Source organism: Anolis carolinensis, chromosome 6, assembly GCF_035594765.1.
Source record: "Anolis carolinensis isolate JA03-04 chromosome 6, rAnoCar3.1.pri, whole genome shotgun sequence".
In the NCBI taxonomy this organism is placed as follows: Eukaryota; Metazoa; Chordata; class Lepidosauria; order Squamata; family Dactyloidae; genus Anolis; species Anolis carolinensis.
In genome coordinates, this window is record NC_085846.1 from 85925869 (window position 1) to 85938863 (window position 12995).

Sequence of the window (12995 nt, forward strand, 5' to 3'; positions counted from 1 at the left end):
TGTGGACACAGAAGGCCAACTATAACTTTTTTTTACATAGTGGTTGGTGCTTTTTACTTCTCACCACATTTAGGTCCTCAGATGCTATTGAAGGACAACTCTAATCGCTGTGTAACCAAATTTGAAAGAAATTCTGTCCCTGGTTTGACAGGGAAGTGTTATTTCCTGTTTAGTTGTGCGGTACTTCTTTCAAAAGTAGTTCTTATACCGTTTTTTGTGGCTGCCACAAACTATGTTGGATTGGTTGAGACTCTATGAGATATTCTTTAAAAAAAACTATAGCAAAATGGGTTGCTGCGAGTTTTCTGGGCTGTATGGCCATGTTCCAGAAGAATTCTCTCCTGAAGTTTCGCCCACATCTATGGCAGGCATCTTCAGAGATAGTTGAGGTCTGTTGGAAACTAGGCAAGTGAGGTTATATATCTGTGGAAGGTCCAGGGCGGGAGAAAAGACTTGTCTATTGGAGGAAGGTGTGAATGTTTCAATTGGCCAACTTGATTAGCATTGAAAAGTCTTGCAGCTTCAAGGCCTGGCTGATTCCTGCCTGAGAGAATTCTTTGTTGGGAAGTGTTAGCTGGCCCTGATTGTTTCATGTGTGGAATTTCCCTGTTTTCAGAGTGTTGTTCTTTATTTACTGTCCTGATTTTTGTTGTTTAATACTGGTAACCAGATTTTGTTCATTTTCATGGTTTCCTCCTTTCTGTTGAAATTGTCCACATGACTGTGGACTTCAATGGCTTTTCTGTGTAATTTGACATGGTGGTTGTTCGAGTGGTCCAGCATTTCTGTGTTCTCAAATAATATGCTGTATCTTAGGTTGGTTCTTCAAGTGCTCTGCTATGGCTGACTTTTCCAGTTGACTTAGTCTGCAGCACCTTTCATGTTCCTTGATTCAGGTTTGGGCAATGCTGTATTTGGAGATCCCTATATTGTTGAATTGGTTGAGATTCTATGAGATATAAGTTGAAAAACTATAGCAAGATGTGTTGCACTCCTTCCACGTTTTTATCATAGAACCAATTAGGAAACGACATTTATAACCAGGAACAAATATTGTGTTACATAGTGATATCAGCCATGCAGACTGTGGATAATGGGAATAGCAACCCTTTAGTAGTGGTGGCTCTAAAGCAGTGGTTCTCAACCTGTGGGTCCCCAGGTGTTTTGGCCTACAACTGCCAGAAATCCCAGCCAGTTTACCAGCTGTTAGGATTTCTGGGAGTAGAAGGCCAAAACATCTGGGGAGCCACAGGTTGGGAACCACTGCTCTAAAGGGTTAAAGGACATTTTAACCCTGGCTTTGGTAGCAGGCTTTTGAGAAGTGTTGTTGTTTATTTGTTCAGTTGCTTCCGACTCTTGGTGACCTCATGGAGCAGCCCATGTCAGAGCTCCCTGTGGGTCATGGCCACCCTCAGCTCCTTCAAGTTCAAGCCATTTGCTTCAAGGATACCATCCATCCATCTTGCCCTTGGTCGGCACGAATTCTACAGTGTGCAGATGGGATTGAGCCGGTCAGCCTTTTTTTCCCCCTCCCTCATTGATCTCTTTGGAAGGAACTTCCTCTGGAAGGAGGAGGAGGAGAGAGGGAATGATGGAGGAGGAGGAGGAGGAGGAGGAGGAGAGGATCGGGGCTGCCTGGGAGCCTTCTTGTTCCCCTCCCCTCCTCCCTGCATCCGGGCCACTTGAGAAATAAATAAAGGCTGAAGAGGGGACGCAGGAAAAGCGAGGGGCTGGAGACTCCGGAGCGGGAGAGGTGCCTGGCTAACGGTCTTTGGGGGGAAGGGAGGGGAAAGGGGGGAAGCGGAAACTTTGCCTCTCACCCCGAGCGAAAGTCCCTCCTCTCCGCGTCAAGCCAATGGCACGGCGGGGCCCCCAACTTTTCCGCCCCCAGGAGCTATAAGAGCGTCCCGGGCTGGCCCTTTCCCCAGCTCCAAGGAGCCCTCGGGAGGGAGGGAGAGAGAAAGAGAGGAGAGAGAAAAAGAAAGAGAGGAAAGAGAGAGAGGAGGGGTTGTCTTCCTCCTCCTCCCGCCTCTTTGGCCGCTGTCTCCTGTGTCGGATTTTCCGCCCAAAGAAAAGGGATGGCCTCCTCCTCTGCCCCTGCTTAACTGAGTCGCACCGACTTTTGGGGCAAACGAGGGTCCGGGGCCGGGGGAAGGCTCTCCCCCTCCCTCGCCTCCCTCGCCCCCTCCAAAGGGCCCCTCCGTTTTCCGCGGGTTGGCCCCCGAGATGATGCAGCAGCAGCCGCCTCCTCCTCCTCCTCCTCCGCCGCCGCCGTCCCAGGACGAGTCCCGTTCTCCCGCCTCGCCCGCCGACGACAGCCTCAGCAACAGCGAGGAGGAGCCCGACCGGCAGCAGCAACAGCAGCTCCCCGGCAAGCGAGGGGCGCGCAAGAGGCGGTCCAGCCGCAGGAGCCTCGCTGGGAACGGAGCCGGAGAGGGAGCGGTCTCGGCGCAGGAGCCCTGCAGCCCGGCGCAAGGCAAGCGGGGCAAGAAGTGCGGCAGCGGGAGCGGCAGCGGCGGGGGAGGCGGGGGCGGCGGCAGCAGCAGCGGAGGGGGCAGCCCGCAGTCCTACGAGGAGCTCCAGACGCAGCGGGTGATGGCCAACGTGCGGGAGCGGCAGCGCACGCAGTCGCTGAACGAGGCCTTCGCCGCGCTGCGCAAGATCATCCCCACGCTGCCCTCGGACAAGCTGAGCAAGATCCAGACGCTCAAGCTGGCCGCCCGCTACATCGACTTCCTCTACCAGGTCCTGCAGAGCGACGAGCTGGACTCCAAGATGGCCAGCTGCAGCTATGTGGCCCACGAGCGGCTCAGCTACGCCTTCTCCGTCTGGCGCATGGAAGGCGCCTGGTCCATGTCGGCCTCCCACTAGCCTCGCCCCACCGCCCCGCCAGAACCAGGTGAGGAATGGCCCTGCAGATCCACTGGGGCTTGGCTTTCGTGTCAGGAGAGACTTGAGAAACTGCAAGTCTTGGCCGTCTGCAAGGATGTTGCCCAGGGGGGGGGGGGTGATGTTTGTTGTTTTACTATCCTCACTTGAAAAATCTCTCATTTCTGGGTTGTTGTATGTCTTTCGGGCTGTGTGGCCATGTTCCAGAAGTATTATCTCCTGACGTTTCGCCCACATCTATGGCAGGCATCCTCAGATGGGCGAGACGTCAGGAGAGAATACTTATACTTCTGGAACATGGCCACACAGCCCGAAAGACATACAACAACCCTGTGATCCCGACCATGAAAGCCTTCGACAACACATCTCTCATTTCTCTTTGAAACGAGAGACAAGGCCTTTGAGAAGCAGAATATGGAAAACCCATTCCTTACCCGAGTGTTTCCCTGAAAAAAGGCAAAAAGTTAAGGAACTGCACATCCCAGCAGTCCGGTGGGGTCCTCTGTACAGCTTTGCAGGAAGGTGTCTGAGACTCCTTCTATGCTGCCATTATAATGCAGATTGAACTGGATTTTATGGCAGTGTAGACTCATATAATGCAGTTCAATGCAAGGAGTGGGAAGGCGAGAGGCAGGTCCCAACCCAAAACTGCCGGTATTAAAACCAAGGAGGGGGTCATCCACAAGGAAGAGGCCCCAAAAAGACTTCAGGCTTCCAGGCTGGCCCTGTCTTTGGAAGTATGGAAGGAAGCAAAGAACGGTGGGAGAAAGGGAGGGAGGAAAAGAGGAAGGAAGGTTTGAGGGAGAGAGGCATGGATCCGGGTAAAAGGAGGCCGGAAGGAGGCTCTGACTTTTACGCTGGCCTGTGGAAAGAAGGAAGGTTGGTTCACACAGAGAGAACTGAAAGAAGTTTATAACTGGGTTGCTGTGAGTTTTCCTGGCTGTATGGCCATGTTCTAGAAGCTTTCTTTCCTGACTGCCCACATCTATGGCAGGAATCCTCAGCGGTTGTGAGGTCTATTAGAAACTAGGCAAGTGGGGTTTATATATCTGTGGAAGGTCCAGGGTAGGAGAAAGAACTCTTGCCTGTTGGAGGCGAGTATGAATGTTGCAATTGATCACCTTGATTGCAAGGTGTTTTCAGAGTGTTGTTTCATGAACATGAACAAAATATGGCTAACAGATTTTAAAAAAACCCCTCTAAAATCAGCAAATAAAGAACAAAACTCAGAAAATGGGAATTCCAGACATGAAACAATCAGGGCCAGCTAACACCTCCCAACAAAGGATTCCCCCAGGCAGGAATCAGCCAGGCCTTGAAACTGCAAGGCTTTTCAATGTTAATCAAGGTGATTAATTGCAACATTCACATTTGCCTCAGGCAGACAAGAGTTCTTTCTTCCATCCTGGACATTACACAGATATATAAAGCCCACTTGCCTAGTTTCCAACAGACCTCACAATCTCTGAGGATGCCTGCCATAGATCAGGAGAGAATGCTTCTGGAAAATGATCATACAGCCCCGAAAACTCAGGCAACCCAGTGATTCCAGTCATGAAAGCCTTCCACAACACAGGTTTTAAACTTCTAGGCTGGCCAGTTCCCCACTTCTGTCACCTCCAGTTATGTGGTGGAGTATAGGTCCCAAAAGAGGAATTTGAGCTTCATCCAGATTCCTTTGGTAACTAAGGAGACTTCTCATTTTCAGGAAATGGGGCTTACAGTATCTAAAGCTTCCACTTAAAAGAAGCCATGCCCTTTCATACCAGCAGAATTCAGCATAAATAGATATCTAAATACAGATAGATAGAGAGAGACCTGTGGTATACTGGTTGGAGCTAGACTCTGGGGACCTGGGATTTGCTAGGTCCTAGAAATGCATTGGGCAACCTTGGGAAAATTACAACACAAACAGGAAGTTCCAAATTCCCCTAATCATCATAGCCACATCCTAGGCAGTGAGGTCCATATATAGGAGTTTCCCACCTGTTGGGAAGTTAGATAGGCTCCTCACTTGAAAATCTCATTTCTCTTTGAAACAAGAGACAGGGCCCTTGAAATATAGAATATGAAAACCCATTCCTTAGTGTGTTTCCCTGAAAGAAGGCAAAAGTCAAGAAACTGCACAACCCAGCAGTCTGGTGGAATCCTCTGTACTGGAAGGGCCTAGGGAAGCTCTTATGAATGTGTCTGAGATGCTATCTATACTGCCATTATGCAAGTTGAAACTGGATTATATGGCAGTGTAGACTCAGTCCAAGGCGATTCAAGCTGCATTATATAGCAGTGTAGATGGGACCTGAGACTAATGAGGACTGGAGGACTGCAACAGTCCTCCAGAAACCATCCTGAGATGTGTTGTCCAAGGCTTTCATGGCTGGAATCACTGAGTTGCTGTGTTCCAGTAGTATTCTCTCCTGACATTTACCCTACATCTAGGGCAGGCATCCTTAGAGGTTGTGAGGTCTGTTGGAAACCCATCCTGAGATAGTTTTGTTGGATTTCAGAGCCATCCATCCAGCTTCTCTTTGAGGACCATCAAGGGGAAGAAAGAGGTGGGTGGGGGAAGGAAGGTAGGTCCAAGTCCAAGGATGGAAAGTTTCTTCCAGCATGGGGGTGACCAAGAAGGTCAGGGCAGAACTACAGGAGAAGTTGGCTTAGCTCTCATCAAAAAGTTCTCCTGCCCTTACAGAATGCCTACCAAGATCACTCCAGCTTTACCTCCAGATCCCATTTCACCATCAGCTCCATCTGAGTGGACCCCCTCCCTCCATAACTCTCTTTATGGAATTACATAGATGGACAAAATGAGGCTTAGGAACACAACCAGTGCCTCACATGGCTTGATAGAAAATCAATATCTTTCCATCCCAAAGCACTGTAGCTACAGCTAGAAACATCTTTCACTTGAAATAAATGCTGCTTTTCCTCAGATAGATAGATAGTTCTAAATACAGATATAGTGAGAGCCAGTGTGGGGTGCAGGGCAGAACTGATGCAGTTTGACATCACATTAACTGTTATGGAGTGTAGTTTGGTAGTGCACCAGCACTAAAAGGTGAAGACCTTGTCAAAAGGCATCTTCCAGGATTCCATAACTTTTCCCTTAGGTTAAAATGCTGTCAAACTGCATTTATTCTGTAGTGTAGATGCACCCTAAGAGTAGGATTCGAATCTCAGTAATGAAAACCCACTGGCTGGTTGTCACACACTCTCAGCCTCAGAAAAAGGCAATTTCATCTCAAGAAACCTTACAAAATGATTCCTGTTTCCCATATTGGGAACCAGATTCCACTCTGAAATTACCCACAATATACAGAATTACATGATATAGAGCTGGATACACCAATAAACCAATTTGTCTTGGGTGAGGTATAACTCTGTTCAGATCAGGATTCCCTACTCAGGAGAAACCCAGCCCAAAATAATACACCATTTCGAAAGTAGCTCCTCATCTACACTGCTATATAATCCAGTTTCTGAATCCGGATTATATGCGTCTACACTGCCAAAGCAACCGGATTCAGAAACTGGGATATATGGCCTTTTTCATAGGGCCTAAACCACCTCCTGCCTTTAGCTTGCACTGTGATGATGTTATTGAGGAAGTTTTTCTTCCACCCGAACATTATGGACTTTTTAAATTCATCCGCTGGGAAGTTCTCTTTAATCCTGACCGATTCCAAAGCAAGGAGGAACTACATATTGCATTTATTTCTTTTTCTTTTCTTTCTTTTTTCTCTCCTGGGAGACACTTACCAAAGGTTTGGAAAAGGTTGCGACACCAGCAGGATGATGTATGTGTTATGTGTTAGGATTTTTGAAGAACTTTAAGCAAACTATTATTTTTTGAAACTAGGCAATGAAAAGGCTTTTAACTTTCTCTGCAGAATGCTAGGGCCTCACCAAACTACAACTCCCATGATTGTATAGCACTGAGTCATGGCTGTTAAAGTGATGGCAAACCCCATTAATCCTACACCACCTCGCCTGCATCCTTTGGTGTGTTTTACTACTGACTTGGGACTGCATACATGTTCATAAGGAAGCTCTTTTCAGCGAAGTGTTTGTTAAGTAAACCAACGCTGGACCAACATTAATTCAATGTTAGGTCTACCTAAAGATAGTAAAGAAAGGGAGAAACTTTTACTTTTAATTTACTAAAGTAGAGCTATTGAAAATAATGCAATTTGTTAGTCAAAACCAACTGCTTTTGGTGGAACTACGCTAGGAGAGACTACCTCAGCTCTAATAGCCCGAGCTTAATGTAAAAGTTTATGTGTTTGTGCCTTCAAGTCCCCTATGGACTTATATATGAATTTCGTAGGATTTTCTTAGGCAAGGAATCCTCAGAGGTAACTTTGCCAGTTCCTTCCTCTGACGCAGCGCCTTGCATTCTTTGGTGGTCTCCCATCCAAGTACTAACCAAAGCTGAGTCTTCTTACCATCCAAGATCAGACAGGATCTTGATCGTTTAAAGTGTCCTAAATTTATGATGTATGGTAATATAGGGTTATTTAGAAGCAAGTCGAATTGTTTTCAATTGGAATGCTATAACATTCTAGGCTAAACTAATACGTATAGGGATTCTCTGTGCATTTCCACTTCAACACCAACGTTGCATGCTTCTGCAGCCTTACTTGATTAGAAATTGAAATGTTTGGGGTTTTTTTTCCTGGAAAAGAAATTAGAGCTTTAGAAATATTTGGGATGCATCTACACTGTAGAACTAAAGCAGTTCGACGCCCCTTCAGTTGCCATGGCTCAATGCTACGGCATCCTGGGGGTTGCACTCTTTAGAAGAGAAGGCTAAAGCCATTGTAAAAGTAAAAGTCCCATGGGAGCTAAAGCGGTATCCGACTGCCGTAACTCTACAATGTAGACGAACCCCCCTATTGTTCTAACTAATAAGAAAATGCTAAACCTGTGCTTCTGTGATTGAAAGTCGGGTTGTTTGTTTGGGACTAATAGCACGTGGTTTTCTTTAAAGGCTAAGGCTTGTGCGGGACCTACACTACCAAACAATGCGGTTTGAACGGATATGGTCCGTGTAGTTCCATGTAATGTAGTTCAGACTGCATTATTTGGCAGTGTGAAGCTGCAGCCCTCACGTCTCCGCCCCGTGATTTACTTCCGAGTAAACACGCGTGGGCTTGGATTGCATCCCATGAGGCCTAAACTGGGTTTGTTGATTTCAACGATCACGTGGATTGTGTCTGAAAACGGGGTGGAAAGCTGACTTTGAGAGAGGTCGGGCAGAAAGGCACGCTATTCAGCAGGCTACTCGGGAGTAAATCCTGTAGAGTAGACCCATATAACGCAGTTATAGGTGTAGATCCATAGTTTCAGTTTTTATGGGCTGAAGCTTTAGACACACTTGGCTCTTATTAGGAAGGAAAATCTGTGCAGTTCCAGTGTATTGAATACTTAATCCGGAGCAGAAGTAAAAGCTTCCTGGGGCAACATTAAGCAAAAGAATCGCAGGAGGAGGGGGAAGGGGAGAGAAAAAAACTGCATCTCTCCTTACAAGCCTTAGAGCCAAGCTGGTTTTGCTTTGAACCCCTCCAGGCCTTCCTTCCAAACAAACCTTAGGACTCTGGTTATTTTGCAATATATGTGTCTGGAGATTTCTTTTATTCCTATCCTCTTGAATTACACTTCTATTAGAATTCAGATCAAACCATAAACTCCTTGTATTGTCGAAGGCTTTCATGGCCGGAATCACTGAGTTGCTGTGAGTTTTCCGGACTGTATGGCCATGTTCCAGAAGCATTTTCTCCTAACGTTTTGCCTACATCGTTGGCATGCCTCCTCAGAAGTTGTGAGGTATGTTGGAAACTATGCAAGTGGGGCTTATATATCTTGAACATAGAAATGCTGGACCACTCTCACAATTACCATGTCAGACATCACAGAGAAGCCATTGAAATCTACCAGCATGAAGACAATTACAACAGAAAGGAGGAAAACATGAAAATGAACAAAATCTGGCTACCAGTATTTTAAAAAAGCAAAATCAGGACAGTAAATAAAGAATATCCCTCAGAAAACAGAGAAATTCAAGGCCAGCTAACACCTCCCAACAAAGGATGCCATCAGGTAGGAAGCAGCCAGGCTTTGAAGCTGAAAGGCTTTTCAATGCTAATCAAGGTGGCCAGTTGAAACGTTCACATCTTCCTCAAACAGACAAGAGTTCTTTCTCCCACCCTGAATATTCCCACAGATATATAAACCCCACTTGCCTAATTTCCAACATACCTCACAACCGCTGAGGATGCCTGCCATAGATGCAGGCGAAACGACAGGAGAAAATGCTTCTGGAAGATGGCCATACAGCCCGAAAAACTCACAGCAACCCATGAACTCCTTCTTTGCAAAGTGACACGAAACGGGAGGGTTCAAGCATATTTATTCACCAGCCGAGCATTGCCTGGGTCTAACCAAGTGAGTCCAGGTTTGAAAGCACACACTGTAGAATTAATATAGTTTGACCTCATTTTAACTGCTGGACTTGGTGCTGTGGAATCCTAGGAGTTGTAGTTTGGGGAGGGACCAACATTGTTTGGTAGGGAAGGCTAAATAAAGACGCTCTCAAATGAAAAGGGGCCATGATGCCATAGCATTGAGCCATGGCAGTGAAAGAAGGGTCAAGTTGCATTCCAGTATCTACTGTGTAGTTTTGCATCCCAGAGTTATAAAACCCTTCCTTCCCCTGCACACTTTTGGTTTTGGGTTGGATTTACATTGTCATACAATGCAGTATAGATCCCTAAACTGAACACAATTCTTAGTGTCTTGATTTGAGGCCTGTTCCTGGGGTTATTTGGGACACTGGTTCAGAAGAGTGTATTGGATAGACCGCATGATATTGCTGTCATGTGTTGTCGAAGGCTTTCATGGCCGGAGTTTTCCGGGCTATGTGGCCATGTTCCAGAAGCATTCTCTCCTTCTATGGCAGGCATTTTCAGAGGTTGTGAAGTATATTGGAAACTAGGGAAGTGAGGTTTATATATCTGTGGAAGGTCCAGGGTGGGGGAAAGAACTTTATCCAATGCTAATCTAGGTGATTAATTCCATCTTTCATACTTGCCTCCAACATACAAGAGGGTTTTTTTATCCCACCCTGGACCTTCCACTTGTCTAGTTTCCAATATACATCACAACCTCTGAAGATGCCTGTGGGTGAAACGTCAGGAGAGAATGCTTCTGGAACATAGTCATACACTTCCGGAAAACTCACAGCAACCCATTGTTATCCTGTTTTTCTGTCGATGAGAAGATGAAGACTGATGGCTTATGTTCTGTATCTCAAAACGAGAGCTGATAGGGGGAAACTGGTGCCTTCTTTGCAATCGGCAGGTCAAATATACCCAGAAACTAAGCTAACATTTGAGGCACCGGAATATGTATTTGCCGGTGTCGATCCAGCTTTGATACAACTAGATCTAAGGCGCAACTTATGTCGGTCTTCCTCGGGAGCAAGCCAGCCAGAAATCTAACATCCTTTGCTTCTTATTCGCTCTGTTTGGAGCCCAAGGGGGATCATGTGTCCCTCCCCAGTCGCCTAGATATGCGTGACCCTTCCCTCGGCGCGTTTCCGAATTTCATGCCTTGCTCAGATCCCCTCCTTCCTTTGTGTTACCTTCCAAACACAAAAAATACACAGAGAGAGACATTGGCACATTGTTCAACCTTGCCTTGAATCCAGCCTTGTAAGGTTTCGGGCTATGGCCAGCAGGAAAAATGTGCTTTCTTGTATAATAACCCCTGCTTTCTCCCTTTCTGGGTTTTTGCAGATGACCTCGTTCCTCGAGGAGGAGAGAAATGGACAATCTAGAGACTCTACTTTTGGATTCCGGGTGGCCCTTGGAGCCCTTTTTATTTCCTATCTCAAGCCCAAGATTATCTTCGAAATGTGGAAGCTGCTCTTGGCCAAAAGCAGGGCGTGGGGAGAGCCTTTTGATGCCTTTTGGGGCGAGAAAGACCCTTTTCGGACGGTGAGGTGGCTGCTCCAGAACCAAAAAAGAATAAAGATTGAGAGAGAAGGAGGCTGGGTGAGCCTACCAGACACATCTCTGCATTCTGATCGAAATCTGAACCGGTTTATTTCTCTCTCTCTTTTTCTATTTTGACGAAGAATGTTGGAATTTCACTTCTCCCCTCCCTTGACTTCCTTAATTTTTGTGTTGTTCTTGCATGCATTCACCCCCAAGAGACCTTACGAGCCACTAGTGAAAGGAAATACGTTCCTGTGGACTTTCCCCTTCTTTCATATACGATGTTATATATAAACAGATCTAAGGACCACGAAATCCGAAGAAGGAACGCCGCTGGGAGGAGAAAAAAAAGAGGGGAGGAAAATATTTTTTTTCAAATTGTTTAGGATAGTCAAACATTATCGACTCCTACTTTTTTTAAATATACGGAAACCTAATCCCATTCCTCTTTTGTTTTTAACCCTTTCTGGACAAACAAACCAAAAAAAAAAACTATATAGAAAAGAGGGAGGGCAAAAAAACCCAAAACACAACTGAAACATTTTATTTATTTATTGATGACCCATGTTACAATGCAAATAGATCCGGTGTCTAAATGCATTCCTATTTTTACAATTGATGTTTTTTTTTTGTAAATATCATTGTATATTTTTTTTCTGCAATAAATAAATGCAAACGTTAAAGCGTTTTTTAAAAAAGCTTGATCTGTACAGAAGGCTTGAAAACACAAGGTAAATATAAATCCCCGGTCGGGGAGATGTGAGGTTCCCCAGGAGAGTAAAGGGCGAGGGTCGGAGGGGGTGGGAATATAAACAAACCCGAGAAAAACGCAAATAAACGAGCTACTGACAGACACGGGAGGGTTAATGATCGAGACAGCTTTATGATGCTTTTTGGGCCTGGGGTGAACTTCTGATTCTTTCCCTCTTTCAATCAAAGTGGCCCAACATGCAGGGTTTTTCAAGCTAAAGTGCAGAGAAACAGGCTTAAGGGGGAAATTGCCAAGCTATAGGAAGAGTCTGTTGTCCAAGGCTTTCCTGGCCGAAATCACGGGATAGTTGTGAGTTTCCCGGGCTGTATGTCCTTATTCCAGAAACATTCTCTCCTGACCTTTCGCCCACATCTATGGCAGGCATCCTCAAAGGTTGTGAGTTATATTGGAAACTAGACAAGGACGGATTATATATCTGTATAAGGCACAGAATGGGAGAAAGAACTCTTCTCTGTTAAATGTTGCAATTAATCACCTTGATTAGCATTGAAAAGCTTTGCAGCTTCAAAGCCTGGCTGATTCCTGCCTGGGGATCCTTTGTTGGAAGGTGTTAGCTGGCCCTGATGGTTTCATGTCTGTAATTACCGTTTTCAGAGTGTTGCTCTTTATTTACTGTCCTGATTTTAGAGTTTTTTTTAATACTGGCAATCAGATTTTAATACATTGGAGAAAGCGGAGGAGTAGGTTTTTTTATCTCCTTTTTAGTTTTTTTTTTAAAAAAAATCCTCTAGGTTGATGACTCTCTCTAATCTTACTAGTGGGCTTCCTGCACTGTATTTGAATTTTTTTTCTAAAGATCTAAATGATCATTTTGCTTGGGTTGCTCTGAGTTTTCCGGGCTGAGTGTGGACAATTTCAACAAAAAAGAGGAAACCATGAAAATGAACGAAATCTGGCTACCAGTATTTTAAACTCTAAAATCAGGATAGTTAACAACACTCTGAAGACAGCGAAATTCCAGACATGAAACAATTAGGGCCAGCTAATACCTCCCAACAAAGGATTCCCCCAGCAGGAATCAACCGGGCTTTGAAGCTGCAAGGCCTTTCAGTGCTGATCAAGGTGATTAATTGCAACATTCACACTTGCCTCAGACAAGAGTTCTTCCTCCCACCTTGGACCTTCCACAGATATCTAAACCTCACTTGCTTAGTTTCCAACAAACCTCACAATCTCTGAGGATGCCTGCCATAGATGTGGGCGAAATGTGACAATGGTGCATCTACTCTGTTGAATTAATGCACCTTGGCAGCACTTATAGCTTCCATTGCTCAATGCTATGGACATGTGGAAGCTGCCCTTTTACAACGCTTTCATCCCTCTCTGCCAAAGAGTGT

General features: G+C 45.7%; 1 protein-coding gene across 2 annotated transcripts; it reads left to right on the forward strand.

Moving 5' to 3' along the window:
* The first annotated feature begins 1803 nt into the window (after positions 1–1803).
* On the forward strand, positions 1804–11569 carry twist1 (twist family bHLH transcription factor 1). Of its 2 annotated transcripts, XM_003222017.4 has the most exons (2): positions 1804–2899; positions 10686–11569. In XM_003222017.4, exon 1 carries the CDS (start codon positions 2227–2229, stop codon positions 2869–2871), a length of 645 nt encoding a protein of 214 aa, XP_003222065.1. In that variant the 5' UTR covers positions 1804–2226; the 3' UTR covers positions 2872–2899; positions 10686–11569.
* The last annotated feature ends 1426 nt before the right edge of the window (positions 11570–12995 follow it).

Excerpts from the sequence above, each read along its gene's own strand:
- twist1 (XM_003222017.4), top strand. The coding sequence starts at position 2,227 with ATGATGCAGCAGCAGCCGCCTCCTCCTCCTCCTCCTCCGCCGCCGCCG.